The sequence below is a fragment of the Thalassophryne amazonica genome, chromosome 4, assembly GCF_902500255.1.
Source record: "Thalassophryne amazonica chromosome 4, fThaAma1.1, whole genome shotgun sequence".
NCBI lineage: Eukaryota > Metazoa > Chordata > Actinopteri > Batrachoidiformes > Batrachoididae > Thalassophryne > Thalassophryne amazonica.
The window spans coordinates 23,904,878-23,920,112 of NC_047106.1; the positions used below are offsets into that span (position 1 = coordinate 23,904,878).

A 15,235-nucleotide genomic window follows, 5' to 3' on the forward strand; every position below is an offset into this window, starting at 1 on the left:
CTGACCCACTACAGACCCATTTCAAACCTTCCGTTTCTTTCCAAAGTCCTGGAAAAAGTTGTAGCAGCCCAACTCCACAGTCATCTTCACATCCATAACGTGTATGAAAAATTTCAGTCCGGTTTTCGATCAGCTCACAGTACAGAGACAGCCCTGGTCCGCGTCATGAATGACTTGCTTATGACTGCGGACCAGGGCTCACCATCTCTTCTCTTACTACTGGATTTATCATCTGCTTTTGACACCGTGGACCACACCATCCTACTTCATCACCTCCAGTCTATAGTTGGACTTACTGGGACCACACTCAACTGGTTCATGTCATACCTCACGGGCAGGACAGAGTTTGTGACCCTAGGACAGTCCAAATCATCACCTCATACAGTTAGCTGCGGAGTGCCTCAAGGGTCAGTCCTCGGGCCGACCCTTTTCACTATCTACATGCTCCCACTCGGTCAGATAATCAATAAACATAAGGTAAGGTTTCTTTTCATTGTTACGCAGACGACACACAGCTGTATATAAAAATGGACCCCACTCCCACCACAGTTCTGCCATCTGCACTTCACTGTTGCCTGGAGGAGATAAGGGCATGGATGGCTGACAACTTTCTTCAACTGAACAGTAGCAAAACAGAAGCCATCCTTATTGGTACCCCTCACCAAACCCAGTCCTTCTCAAACTTAAACAGTATCTCGATCTTTGACCATAACATTTCCCTGTCCTCATCCGTTACAAACCTTGGTGTCAGATTTGATTCACATCTCACATTCGACTCTCACATCCGTCACCTCTGCAAGGTCTCTTTCCTCCACCTTAAAAATATCGCAAAACTCCGCCCCTCCCTCTCCCGACCCGACGCAGAGAAGTTGATCCATGCTTTTGTCTCCTCCAGATTGGACTACTGCAACGCCCTCCTCATCGGGATCCCCGGCAAAAGTCTACAAAAGTTGCAGCACATCCAGAACTGTACTGCCCGGGTCCTGACGAGGAGGCGCAAATATGACCACATCACTCCAGTCCTCAGATCCCTTCATTGGCTGCCCATTCAACAAAGAATTCAGTACAAACTCTGTCTCCTTACACACCAATGCATACATGGAACTGCCCCTGCCTACCTTAGAGAACTCCTCACGCCACACACCGCCCCAAGAACCCTCCGCTCCACCACGTCCAACTACCGCTTGCACCAGCCCAGATCCAAGCTCTCCACCATGGGAGACAGGGCCTTCCAAGTAGTCGCCCCACAGCTCTGGAATGCCCTTCCAGAGACCCTGAGGGCCCCACAGAGTGTGGGGGCATTTAAAAAAGGCCTCAAGACATTTTTATTTAAAAGGGCCCTTTAAAATGTTAATGTTAAAATGTTTAAAATGTTTGATTTTATTGTGTGGTTATGTTTTATGAATATATTTTATTGTTTTTGACCCTGTACATTGTTTGTTTTTAGTCTCTGCTCTGTAGCACTTTGAGATTCCATGGAATGTAAAGTGCATTACAAATAAAATGTATTATTATTATTACTTTGAATTTTCACTTTTAAATGTATGTTTGAGTTTGACGTTTAAAGTGTGAACCTTGACTTTGAATTTTCACTTTTAAATGTATGTTTGAGTTTTGACTTTTAAGGTATGAGCCTTCACTTTGAATTTTCAAATTTAAATGTATGTTTGAGTTTGACGTTTCAAGTGTAAACCTTCACTTTGAATTTTTACTTTTAAATGTATGTTTGAGTTTGACGTTTAAAGTGTGAACCTTCACTTTGAATTTTCACTTTTAAGTGTATTTTTGAGTTTTGACTTTTAAGGTATGAGCCTTCAGTTTATGTATTGATGGAGTTGCTGATTGATTAAAGTAATGCCTTACTTTAATCAATGTTATAATTAATCATGTATGTCTTCTTTTTCGTTGAATTTGTATTTTTGCATTTTAGTTAACTACATCATTTCAGTAGGCTATATGTCATATAGCATGGTACTGTGTTTGAGATTATTGTTCCATTGCTAATGGGGGGGGGGGGGGGGGGGGGTATTGTTTCTATCCTGCCACTAGCATATTTTAAATTGAACACTTAGCATTCTAACAGTAAGAAACTGTAAATTACTTAACAGTAACCAAACTGTGGAAAAACAGTAATTTACTGGCAACCCTGCTGCCAGGATTTTTCTGTGAATTCAAGAAAATACAGCAATATGCTGTAATTCAGTGGATGTTATGATTACAGTAACATACTGTAAAATAGATAACTGTAGAAACTCTAAAATTTGCAGTAAGTTATTGGCAACCCAGCTGCCAGTAACTTACTGTTTATTTACAAGACAATTCTTTACAGTGAGTCCTTTACAAACTATTATAAATACAACTGTCATAATTTCTGTTCAAATGTGTAAACAGTTGTTTATATACACAAATTATAGAAATAATTCATGGAAAAATAAATGTAATGTATGTAAGCTTCAACAAGTAATATTTGTCATCCACTTGATACTGGGGCTGAGTAAATCACTTTCTAGACTGATTCACTGTGCCCAGGGTGCATGTGACACACGAGCCACGTTATCAAATAGCTGATAGTCTGGAGAAGACATAACACATGCTCATCAGTTGGACGGGGTAGTCTTCTAACTAAGAACAATTTTTTGGGCCACCTTTCCTCTGTTGTGAGAAATAAATACAAAGACACTGACATCTACAAAATTTACTTTTGATGGGAAAAAAACTGACTTCACTTTCCACTTAGTTTTACCCTTAATGTATCCAAAAACAAAACACTAATTTATAAGGGGAATGTCTTTATGCATAAAAATATGGCATAACTGCTGCAAATATGTATGTAGTTTTGCAGATATCGCTACTGATTCACTGTGCCCCGGTTTCCCCTTTATATATATATATATATATATATATATATATATATATATATATATATATATACTCAACAAAAATATAAACGCAACACTTTTGGTTTTGCTCCCATTTTGTATGAGATGAACTCAAAGATCTAAAACTTTTTCCACATACACAATATCACCATTTCCCTCAAATATTGTTCACAAACCAGTCTAATCTGTGATAGTGAGCACTTCTCCTGTACTGAGATAATCCATCCCACCTCACAGGTGTGCCATATCAAGATGCTGATTAGACACCATGATTAGTGCACAGGTGTGCCTTAGACTGTCCAAAATAAAAGGCCACTCTGAAAGGTGCAGTTTTGTTTTATTGGGGGGGGATACCAGTCAGTATCTGGTGTGACCACCATTTGCCTCATGCAGTGCAACACATCTCCTTCGCATCATCCGTGAAGAGAACACCTCTCCAACGTGCCAAACACCAGCGAATGTGAGCATTTGCCCACTCAAGTCGGTTACGACGACGAACTGGAGTCAGGTCGAGACCCCGATGAGGACGACGAGCATGCAGATGAGCTTCCCTGAGACGGTTTCTGACAGTTTGTGCAGAAATTCTTTGGTTATGCAAACCGATTGTTCCAGCAGCTGTCCGAGTGGCTGGTCTCAGACGATCTTGGAGGTGAACATGCTGGATGTGGAGGTCCTGGGCTGGTGTGGTTACACGTGGTCTGCGGTTGTGAGGCTGGTTGGATGTACTGCCAAATTCTCTGAAACGCCTTTGGAGACGGCTTATGGTAGAGAAATGAACATTCAATACACGAGCAACAGCTCTGGTTGACATTCCTGCTGTCAGCATGCCAATTGCACGCTCCCTCAAATCTTGCGACATCTGTGGCATTGTGCTGTGTGATAAAACTGCTCCTTTCAGAGTGGCCTTTTATTGTGGACAGTCTAAGGCACACCTGTGCACTAATCATGGTGTCTAATCAGCATCTTGATATGGCACAGCTGTGAGGTGGGATGGATTATCTCAGCAAATGAGAAGTGCTATCACAGATTTAGACTGGTTTGTGAACAATATTTGAGGGAAATGGTGATATTGTGTATGTGGAAAAAGTTTTAGATCTTTGAGTTCATCTCATACAAAATGGGAGCAAAACCAAAAGTGTTGCGTTTATATTTTTGTTGAGTATATATATATATGGTGACTTTTGAAATGTTTTGCTCTCACCCATCTAAATGAACCACCTTAATGAAAAACTCAAGTATACCAAATATTTTTTTTGCTTTGAGTTTATTTAGGGTGTGCTCAATACAACTGATAATAAATATACTGCCCACATAAGACATTATAGACTTTAATACATACACACAAAATGCAAATGCAAACATGGCAAAAAACAGTGCAATGATATACATAAGATGCTACGTTTGTCTTGCTCTCTCCGGCAGAAGAGCTCGAGGTGGAATCCTCTAAGTAGTGGAGCAGATAAGTTTGATTTTTGACCAGAATTGTTCACTTGGTGATACAAGAATCAGATATGGCATGAATGTTCTTCATAAATCAGTGTTTGAGAAAAAAGTGGAGGCCACTTGAAAATCCAATATGGCGGCCAGGTAGGGGTTAATGAAGAATTACACAGGGGTCAAAATTTAAAAATGCTCCAATCATATTGAAAGCTACACCACATTATGTGTTTGATCACAAAGATTCCAAAAAGGTATATTTTGGACTATCTATGACTGAATGTTATGGAGTTATGGGGTAAAAACAGCAGGAATGATGATAAAGGTCCATTTCAGTTTGTACAGGGGTCAAAAGCTAAAGTTGCTCCAATCTTTGGAAAATGTGATGCAAATTATTGGTTGGGGTTTAAATAGGGTAATAAATAGGGTTTTAAAAAGGAATAGTTTACACCATGTGTCATGCTCAGTTGTCACGTTACACGGTAACATATGTCACATGCCATAGAATCCAATGTACTTCGACATTGTTTGACATGTACTTTGCAAACCAAGCATTCAACAAAGTCAAACTATTCCATTTATTAATCCTAGTATTAGCTCAACCAATAATTTGCGCCATCTTTTACCAAAATTGGAGCAAGTTTAACTTTTGACTCCTGTACAAACTGAAATTGACCTTTGTCACCATTTGTCAACTTGTATTTACATTTTGAGTTAAACATTCCAGCCTATATTGGTGTGCTATGTAGAATAATTACATATTTTGTTCCAATGCAAAATTAATCTAATAATATACTGCAAGTAGGAATACTCTGGAGAGAAAACATTTTCTAAACATTGTTTTTAAAGATGAGTTGACCAGTTTATCTGATAGCGGTTGTTAATTTATGCATCCCTAACACTGAATATTGGCATTTTATTGATCAACTTTATAACTGTCCTTATGAGAAATGGCATACAAGTTACGTGTGATGGTGATTATTCTCGATGAACCTCGATCCCAGCAAGCATGGTGGCACAAGAAGGTCATTGGATCGATTCCCACCTGTGGCCTTTCTGTGTGAAGTTTTAATGTTCTCCTTGTGTTTGTGTGGGTTCCCTCTGGGTGCTCTGGCTTCCTCCCACATCCAAAAGACATGCAGGTTAGGAGGATTGGAAACTTTAAATTGTCCATAGGTATAAATGTGTTTGTCTATATGTGGCCCCGCAACAGACTAGTGTCTTGTCCAGGGTGTACCCCGCCTCGTGCCTTATGGTTGCTGGGATAGGCTCCAGTCCCCTGTGACCCTTAATTGGAGTAAACGGTTGAAGATGAATGAATGAGCCTTGATCCCGTTTATTTTTTTTTCAGCTAACATTAAAGTCATAAAGGAGGTTCTGCTGGAGATGTTTCAGATCCTGTAGATAATACTGCAAATTAAATTAAGAGCCTCTGCAGATTTAAGGCTGCAGTCTGTGCAGACCCTCCAGTAGCCGTTGGTTATTTACACTCCGCCATTCTTAAATGCAATCTTAACGTGATGACAAGGGCTGCATATGGACTGGAGTTGCTACTCTGTTGATCTTTCATGACAAAAAGACTGTGTGCCTTTCTTTCATATTGATGATTAGATAAAGAGACATAATAGCACTAATCTTCTTCCAAAACATCTTTCTTGAAGCAGAAGCACCCATGCACAGTGTGCCAATTAGAGCAAATTGAAACACTGTTAATAACACAAGTTATCTCTGAGTTAAAATGATGTTGTTTGCAATTTTGAAAATCACCATTTCATTAGACACTATTTAGTTGCTCAGCCTTGAATGGGTCAGATGAATTGCTTCCTCCAATCATTATTATGCCAAGGAAGTCAGATCTGAAATTTTCTGTTTCTTCCATCTAGTGATTGCTGGCTGTAATTGCAACTTGTTCATATTATAGTAGAGAGCCAATGCCACAGAATGGTAGTCAAATGGTTTCAAGTTATGACCAAATGTCAGGATTGGGTTTTTTGAAATGATCACAGTTGACCCAGGGGTTGTTGAGCTGATCCTACTGAACGCAATACCAGTGTTGTTTTCAAAAAGAAACTAAAAATCAATATGATTTATGAAGGTTAATCATTTTGCAACAGCCATAATTACACTGAACCACTCGTACAATAGATGTAGCACACCATGTACTGAAACAAAACTGCATTAGTACCTTGATTTAAAAATGTCAAGCATTCATGCATGTTGTAAGGAAGATGTTACTACTCTGAAATATTAAAAGCCAGTTCAACACCATATTTCAGTCTTTCATTTTGATAAAAAAAAAAGCAGGTGGCTCTGCAGGATAGGCACTGGACTACAATATACAGACTACAGTTTAATTCCAGGTCTGTGTTTCATCCCGGTTTGTATCCTTGGACAAGACACTTCATCTGTATTGTCCCAGTCCACCCACTGTTCTTGGCTGGGGAAGTAACCCAAGATGGATTGGTGTCCCGTCCATGGGGACTCATAGACTCTCATCTACTTCATGCTACGGTATGTGGGGATAAATACCAGCCCAGTGGACTTCAGGGCCTGTTGAGGTCTTTAATATACTGACAAAAAGGATTGGTGTTAATTTTGGCACCAACAGTTCATTACTAGCTGGAACTTTTGGTTTGTTTAAAAAAGAAGATGTGAAGTATACACAGTGCAACACAAAATGGTGTAGAGTGTCGTAATTCCCCTCTTATAATTTGCTCTTGTCCAGTCTTTTTTTGGCAGGGTTGGGATACTGAGGATTCTCAATCACCCCTTCTCCAAATTTGAGCTCCAAGAAGGCACGGTGGTTGTTGGGGCCATAGACAGTGATACCAGCAAAGGTCATGGGCACCAGTGGCTGCAGAAAGTGTTCTGGAAACTCCACATCTTGTTTGTGGTCTGTCCATGTGTCTTTGGTCATGACGCCATTACGTGGATAGAATGGCCACAGGTCAACATGGAGATGGTTGGCCTCACTATACTGGACTCTGTAGAAATCTCCTTCTACTGCCCGCTCCCAAACATAACCATTAGCATCAACCAGTGAACCTGAGTCCAGGTTCTTCAGGTGATCACAGTTGGGTACATCCTCTAGATAGATACCCAGGTCAACATCATAATCCCATGGGATGATATCCTGATAGCGGGCAGCACCCAGCAGAGTCCCACCCTCAAGCCAGTAGCGGACACCAGAACTTTCTAGGATGTTGATGACATACTTAGTGGTTTCTCTGAGTGCCCGTAGACAACAGGGAGGTGTCCAGTGATCCAGATAGAGGTATTCAGGGGTGTCATCTTGCACAGTGCCAAAGCAGCGAGGTGTCTCCTTACTGCAACCGAACCACTGTTCCTTCCCATCAGGCATCAAAAGACGCTTGAGACCAAAACTCCTCATGAGCTTCCCCGTAGTCTCCTTTAGCCTAGTATCAGCCTTCCACTGGTTGTGAGCTGAGCTGAAGAGGGGCCTGTGGTTTGCAGAGAAACAAGGTCCCTCCAGGAGCTTGACCTTCCATCCTCTCAATGCAGTCTGGATGAAAAGTGAGGCGAATAGCGGCTGTCCTAGAGGTACAGACAGGTTGAAGAGGTCCTCTGCGCGGATGATGACAACAGCATCTCCTTGTAAAGCTGTACAGACACTCCCGCTACTTCCAGATGCTGCTGGTGAGTAGGTAGCTGTCCATTCTCTAAGGCTGACACGTAAGTGGAGACACTGCACAGCAGATCGAGCCAGCACAGGTGCAGCCACCATCCGCACAGGCCCCCCACCCTCACCTTCCAGCTCTCTAATTAGCCTCTCAATAGCCCGTGGTTGCTCCAATTCAATGCCATCAGGCACAAGCAGCACAAATTCGGTCTGGATGTGGAACTCTGGCCTGTGAGCTTGGGGTGGTTGATCCGGGCTGGGTGAGAGCAGAAGAAGGCGAGCCCCCTCTGGAAGTACAAGGGGAGGGTAGGGAGATGTGTCGGCCACAGCCAAGAAGGGAAGTTCAGGCCTCTGGTGGAGGAAAGAATTGGCCACATCTGCAACATAGTTCTCAAAATTTTCAAACTCTCGAAGAAGCACAGTCACACGTGGTCCACGACCAAGTCCCTCTAACCCGACTGCGCCATGCTCAGCCAGCCCAACACCCAGACCCATCAGACTCCCTAACCCTCCTGCAAGATTGGAGACTGGTAGTGAAGCCCTCCTTGAGCCTTTGCCATGTTCCTTCCGCTTCTCCATCATTTGCTGCTGAGCTCGAGATACATAGTAGAGAATGAGGAGATTGAGGATAATGGCTCCGGTTAACAGGCCCTGGCAGAAACTGATACGCATGGCAGCTCGAGTTTATTTTCCAGCTTGTATTGGTAGTGTGAAATCCAGTGTTTCATAGATGCCCATTAGTGTATTCCAAGAGGAATACGTTCTTCACATTGTCTCAAAGTTAAACACAATCTGTAAAAGACAAACAAAATGTTCAATAACGCAGAAGCTGAAGGTATTGTATGAATATATGTGGTGATGCTGTCATTAATATCTATTGATTACTTCTGGGCTCTGAAAATAGAAGGGCTATGCATATATGGCTGTAACTTTGTAACCGTATTTTTGTTAAACCCCTTAAATTAAAGCTCAAAGTCAATAGAAAGCTGAATTATTAGGATGTTGCTAGAAGTATCACATATCAGCTGTTATTGTGCAGTAACTCAGACACCACAAACTCTGAGACTACACACATAACCCCGAAATAGTACGAATGTTCCAAGCGGTATACATGACATTGTTTTGTTTTTTTTGCACTCCTCAATCTCACTGCCAATTATCAAATAAATGGTAAATGGACTGCATTTACTCAACAAAAATATAAACGCAACACTTTTGGTTTTGCTCCCATTTTGTATGAGATGAATTCAAAGATCTAAAACTTTTTCCACATACACAATATCACCATTTCTCTCAAATATTGTTCACAAACCAGTCTAAATCTGTGATAGTGAGCACTTCTCCTTTGCTGAGATAATCCATCCCACCTCACAGGTGTGCCATACCAAGATGCTGATTAGACACCATGATTAGTGCACAGGTGTGCCTTAGACTGTCCACAATAAAAGGCCACTCTGAAAGGTGCAGTTTTGTTTTATTGGGGGGGGATACCAGTCAGTATCTGGTGTGACCACCATTTGCCTCATGCAGTGCAACACATCTCCTTCGCATAGAGTTGATCAGGTTGTCAATTGTGGCCTGTGGAATGTTGGTCCACTCCTCTTCAATGGCTGTGCGAAGTTGCTGGATACTGGCAGGAACTGGTACACGCTGTCGTATACGTCGGTCCAGAGCATCCCAAACATGCTCAATGGGTGACATGTCCGGTGAGTATGCCGGCCATGCAAGAACTGGGACATTTTCAGCTTCCAAGAATTGTGTACAGATCCTTGCAACATGGGGCCGTGCATTATCCTGCTGCAACATGAGGTGATGTTCTTGGATGTATGGCACAACAATGGGCCTCAGGATCTCGTCACGGTATCTCTGTGCATTCAAAATGCCATCAATAAAATGCACCTGTGTTCTTCATCCATAACAGACGCCTGCCCATACCATAACCCCACCGCCACCATGGGCCACTCGATCCACAACATTGACATCAGAAAACTGCTCACCCACATGACTCCACACACGCTGTCTGCCATCTGCCCTGGACAGTGTGAACCGGGATTCATCCGTGAAGAGAACACCTCTCCGTGCCAAACGCCAGCGAATGTGAGCATTTGCCCACTCAAGTCGGTTACGACGACGAACTGGAGTCAGGTCAAGACCTCGATGAGGACGACGAGCATGCAGATGAGCTTCCCTGAGACGTTTCTGACAGTTTGTGCAGAAATTCTTTGGTTATGCAAACCGATTGTTTCAGCAGCTGTCTGAGTGGCTGGTCTCAGACGATCTTGGAGGTGAACATGCTGGATGTGGAGGTCCTGGGCTGGTGTGGTTACACGTGGTCTGTGGTTGTGAGGCTGGTTGGATGTACTGCCAAATTCTCTGAAACGCCTTTGGAGACGGCTTATGGTAGAGAAATGAACATTCAATACACGAGCAACAGCTCTGGTTGACATTCCTGCTGTCAGCATGCCAATTGCACGCTCCCTCAAATCTTGCAACATCTGTGGCATTGTGCTGTGTGATAAAACTGCACCTTTCAGAGTGGCCTTTTATTGTGGGCAGTCTACGGCACACCTGTGCACTAATCATGGTGTCTAATCAGCATCTTGGTATGGCACACCTGTGAGGTGGGATGGATTATCTCAGCAAAGGAGAAGTGCTCACTATCACAGATTTAGACTGGTTTGTGAATAATATTTGAGGGAAATGGTGATATTGTGTATGTGGAAAAAGTTTTAGATCTTTGAGTTCATCTCATACAAAATGGGAGCAAAACCAAAAGTGTTGCGTTTATATTTTTGTTGAGTATATATAGCGCTTTTCCATCTGCATCAGACGCTCAAAGCACTTTACAATTATGCCTCACATTCACCCCGACGTCAGGGTGCTGCCATACAAGGCACCTTGTATGGCCCTACACACCGGGAGCAATAGGGGATTAAAGACCTTGCCCGTAGTGATTTTCCAGTCAGGCGAGGATTTGAACCCAGGATCTTCTGGTCTCAAGCCCAACACCTTGGCCACTAGACCATCACCTCCCCCAGCAAAGAGTGCTGTGCACTTCCGGTGTTGGGACAAAGATCTAAAGCTAATGCCTCAGGTGCCAAGCAAGCACGCACTTTACTCCATTGTCCATGGTTTAGGTTTCAAATTAAGATACAGGATAAGGGTTAGGATGAGAATTACATATATCTGAAATGCACAAAAAGGCGCCCAAATTCTTTCCCGCGAAGATCCATAAACAAATCTGAATGGAAGCCCACAGGACAAAAAAAGTTATGTGAATTACATACAGCTACAGTGCTTTATTATTATTTATTTATTTATTTATTTTTTGAGAAAACTAACATTCTAAATCTAAAATGAAGTTTCATAATAATAATAATAAAACTTATTTAATTTGCTTAACAGGAATTTCTTAACTCCAGTGAGCTTTTCAACTGTCAATGCGGGCCAAAACAAAAAGAAGACTGGCCGAATGTGGCCCACGGGCCCAGACCCGGCGCTGCGAGGGGGCGACGCCCCCTCACGTCATTAACCCCGCCCCCTCAGATGTGAGAGTTATCACAAAATCAAAATAAAAAAGAAAGAAAAAGAAATACTGGAAAATATGGCAAAATATTAGTTATTCAATAATATTATGTATTTAACAAATAAACCAAATTAATTAATTAAAGTAATTAATTTTAAAACAAACGGATATGGCATGTGTCTGTGTTCAAGCGATTTGATAGGTTGAGGATTGCGCTTGTGAGTGCGGCAGAGGGCAAGGATCCTGAGTCCAGCGATTATGGCAAGGTGGACGAACTAAAGCATGCTCGATTTATTCAAGCACTGTCAGAGCTGGAGTTCCTGGGATTCGTCAAGTCCACCAAGCAAAAGGCAGATCATGCAGCACGACTCACTTGGGGAGGGTGTTAATGCTGCGTTTACACATAACGACGACAAGTCACGAATGCCACGAAGTACATATTCTTGGCCGCTGATCACGAATGTGATGATTCGGGGCAGAGGCGTCAGGTGTCCTCAGGAACTGCTGCAACCTGTTACCACACATTAGGATTAATGGCACGTGTTGCTGGAGAATTATCAGGAACCATTACGCACGGTCAAGAATAGTGTTCCGTGTTGTTGCGCGCTATTGCGCATTGTTAAATTCTGTCACATTGTGAACGAGGTGAATTGTCTCCACACACACACCCATATTCATCCAACCGAATTCAGATCGTTCCAGTTTTTCAGAAGAACTTTGTGACTGCATGCGTAGTTGGCTCTGTACCATGGAGTGGCGCACATGCCCAACTGCGCTGTGTTTGCGCTTGTGATGGAGGGCTGTATGTGGGGTTAATCTACTGTCTTGTGTCGTTTCTCAGATTAGTTGTTGGTTTGGTTTTGTGGTATGCAGGAGATCACTTGACCGAGGGTCTATACGTTCAAATAATTATTAAAAAAATACTGTCGTCACTCTTTACTCTTAGTCTCTTACAACGGTGTAGCCTAAATACATGAGCTTTCCAGGAGCGCACCCAATTCATTACGCACGCTCAGAGGCAGGTCCCCTCCGGTGCGCACTTTTTTGGGGGGGGGGGGCCGACCCCGCCCCCTGTGATAAACTCATGGCCCCCTTAATATTTTTTTCTGGCGCCGGGCCTGCACGGGCCACAAGTTTGTCATCCCTGCTCTAGACACAAACTTATAAATTCACTTTGAATTATTCATGCAAGTTTGGACCAGACAGTTCTTTTAAAATACGTTTTGACCTAAAGAAAACCCCATCTTCTTACCAGTTTAATAAACCTGTATATTTTTAATAATCTTTTTTATTATTATTGCTAACGGATTTCAGAGCAGGACTCACCTTCCGCTGGATTTATTCATCTTCACAGACACTTTGAATGCATCACTTTGTCACCACGGTCCTTTAAAGCTTATATTAATGTTTAGCAACGCGACCAAACCCGGTTAAATTATATTTTATTTCATGGTCCATGTCAGCCGGCTCAAACCTGACTGAACCGTGAGCACAGAGCATCCCACGATAAACAAAAACATTCTTCAGATCTAAATATGAAAAGAAAATATAAATGTACAACATAACGCTGCACAAATCGCACCTGAATATGTTCATTAATTCGCATGTCGTCGCGAATCTTTACTGCAGGAACATTCAGTCACACCGAGCGCTGAAAGCCCGCAGCAACAACAAAAGCATATCCGGTGAAGCTTTTCACTCTAAAGCTGACACGCCACTTCTGTATAAAAGCTGCAGAATGTTACAATAATTTAGATAAACAGAAAGGTATGTCTTTCGTGCATTCTTTATGCGATTTAAAATCTATAGATAGGTCAGGCCGTAACCTTTCAGTTGTTGACCTCCACGTGCCGTCCATTCATCTTCATTCTTCAAATATAATCTGTCAAAATTTGTGTGAGAGCACAAAATTTTGTCTAACACTAAAGCTATTTAACCCACCAAAAAACAAACAAACAAACAAACAAAAAAACAAACAAAACAACAAACAAACAAAAACAAAACACATCAACGAACGTATACAAGAGTGACCGATAGTTACCGGTGTTGCAGACTGAATGGTCCCCCCTAAAAATTGGTCCACCTCGCCTTCACTGCGCATGTGTCATTAGCTGCAGTTCACGGATTATCACCTCGTTTCTGCTTCAAACTGCCTCCAGTCATCATCTAACTCAGCGACAGATATATGAAGCGTTTGTACAACAATCATTTCCACATAAATTTTCATAATAAAAGACGGATGAAGCGATGAGCACCGCGGGTAAACGAACTGCTAGCTGATGCATTCACTGCGCATCTGTCATTTCAAAGTGTCACAGAATTTTGTCTCGTTTCTGCTTAAAAGGGCCTCATTTCTGCTTAAAACTGACTTTAGAATGATTTAAGAGGTTTTACCTTCATCATCTGATGGTTAATAATCCCATTAATCCATTTGATCACTTTGGGTGAAGAGATTCTGTTTCAGATGTGCTGCTGTGGTCCGAAATGGTGCATGCCCAGTGAAAGCAGGGCAGACCAATTTTCAGGGGGGGACCATTTGGTCTGTGACACCGGACGCCAATTGGATCACAGTTTATTTTTGTAATTTTTGTTTTGTTTTGATTATTCAGCCATAATGAATCAAACAAAGAAAACGTATATATGACAACATAAAAAACAGGACAACACATGAAAGCAGATAAAGAAAATTAATAAAACAAAAACTAACACATTGTATTTGTTTGTCTTTATTACAATAAATTGTGTTTGGGCATACTGGTAATTAAATATGAATAACTGGGGAGATGAGACTTTACATATTTTCCAAAAGGTTAAACAAACAATGGCACAGATTATAATTTACATATTAGATGTCGGACAGAATGATTGCAACACATTCAAGCAAATTATATTTAAATTCCATTTTCCAACATTAACAACCGGCAGTAAGACCCAGGTTCAACAGTCTCCTTCCGCAAACCTGTTGACCCCGAACACTGTGAGATACCAGTAAAGCTGGACATTTCTTAGATATTTACTTTTGTATTTTTTTAACATACAACATCTCAGTGTCTAGCTGTATTTTTGACCCCTTTAAGTTGTTTTGTGAATATGGACCCGTTGGCCTCCGCCAGGGCTGCCTTTTGTCACCGGTTCTGTTCATTATTTTTATGGACAGAATTTCTAGGCGCAGCCAGGGTGTAGAGGGGGTCTGGTTTGGGAACCACAGAATCTCGTCTCTGCTGTTTGCGGATGATGTGGTTCTGTTGGCTTTGTCAAATCAGGACCTTCAGCGTGCACTGGGGCGGTTTGCAGCCGAGTGTGAAGCGTCCGGGATGAAAATCAGCACCTCCAAATCCGAGGCCATGGTTCTTGACTGGAAAAAGGTGCTTTGCCCTCTTCAGGTCGGTGGAGTGTCCTTGCCTCAAGTGGAGGAGTTTAAATATCTCAGGGTCTTGTTCACGAGTGAGGGACGGATGGAGCGTGAGATCGATAGACGGATCGGTGCAGCATCTGCAGTGATGCGGTCGCTGTATCGGACCGTCATGGTGAAGAGAGAGCTGAGTAGGGGGGCAAAGCTCTCGATTTACCGATCTATCTACGTTCCAACCCTCACCTATGGTCATGAGATTTGGCTCATGACCGAAAGAACGAGATTGCGAGTACAAGTGGCCGAGATGAGTTTCCTCCGCAGGGTGGCTGGGCGCTCCCTTAGAGATAGGGTGAGGAGCTCGGTCACTCGGGAGGAGCTCGGAGTCGAGCCGCTGCTCCTCC

General features: G+C 42.4%; 1 protein-coding gene across 1 annotated transcript; it reads right to left on the reverse strand.

Annotated features, from left to right (window-relative positions):
- Positions 1-6,650: 6,650 nt before the first annotated feature.
- fkrp (fukutin related protein) lies at positions 6,651-13,129 on the reverse strand. The gene is made up of 2 exons (XM_034169255.1): positions 12,809-13,129; positions 6,651-8,748 (listed from the first exon to the last, which is right to left on the reverse strand). The coding sequence occupies exon 2, from the start codon at positions 8,626-8,628 to the stop codon at positions 7,021-7,023; it is 1,608 nt and encodes a 535-aa protein (XP_034025146.1). The 5' UTR covers positions 8,629-8,748; positions 12,809-13,129; the 3' UTR covers positions 6,651-7,020.
- Positions 13,130-15,235: the final 2,106 nt, after the last annotated feature.

What these genes read in the sequence shown, in the direction of transcription:
- fkrp (XM_034169255.1), bottom strand. Translation starts at nt 8,628, where the DNA reads ATGCGTATCAGTTTCTGCCAGGGCCTGTTAACCGGAGCCATTATCCTC.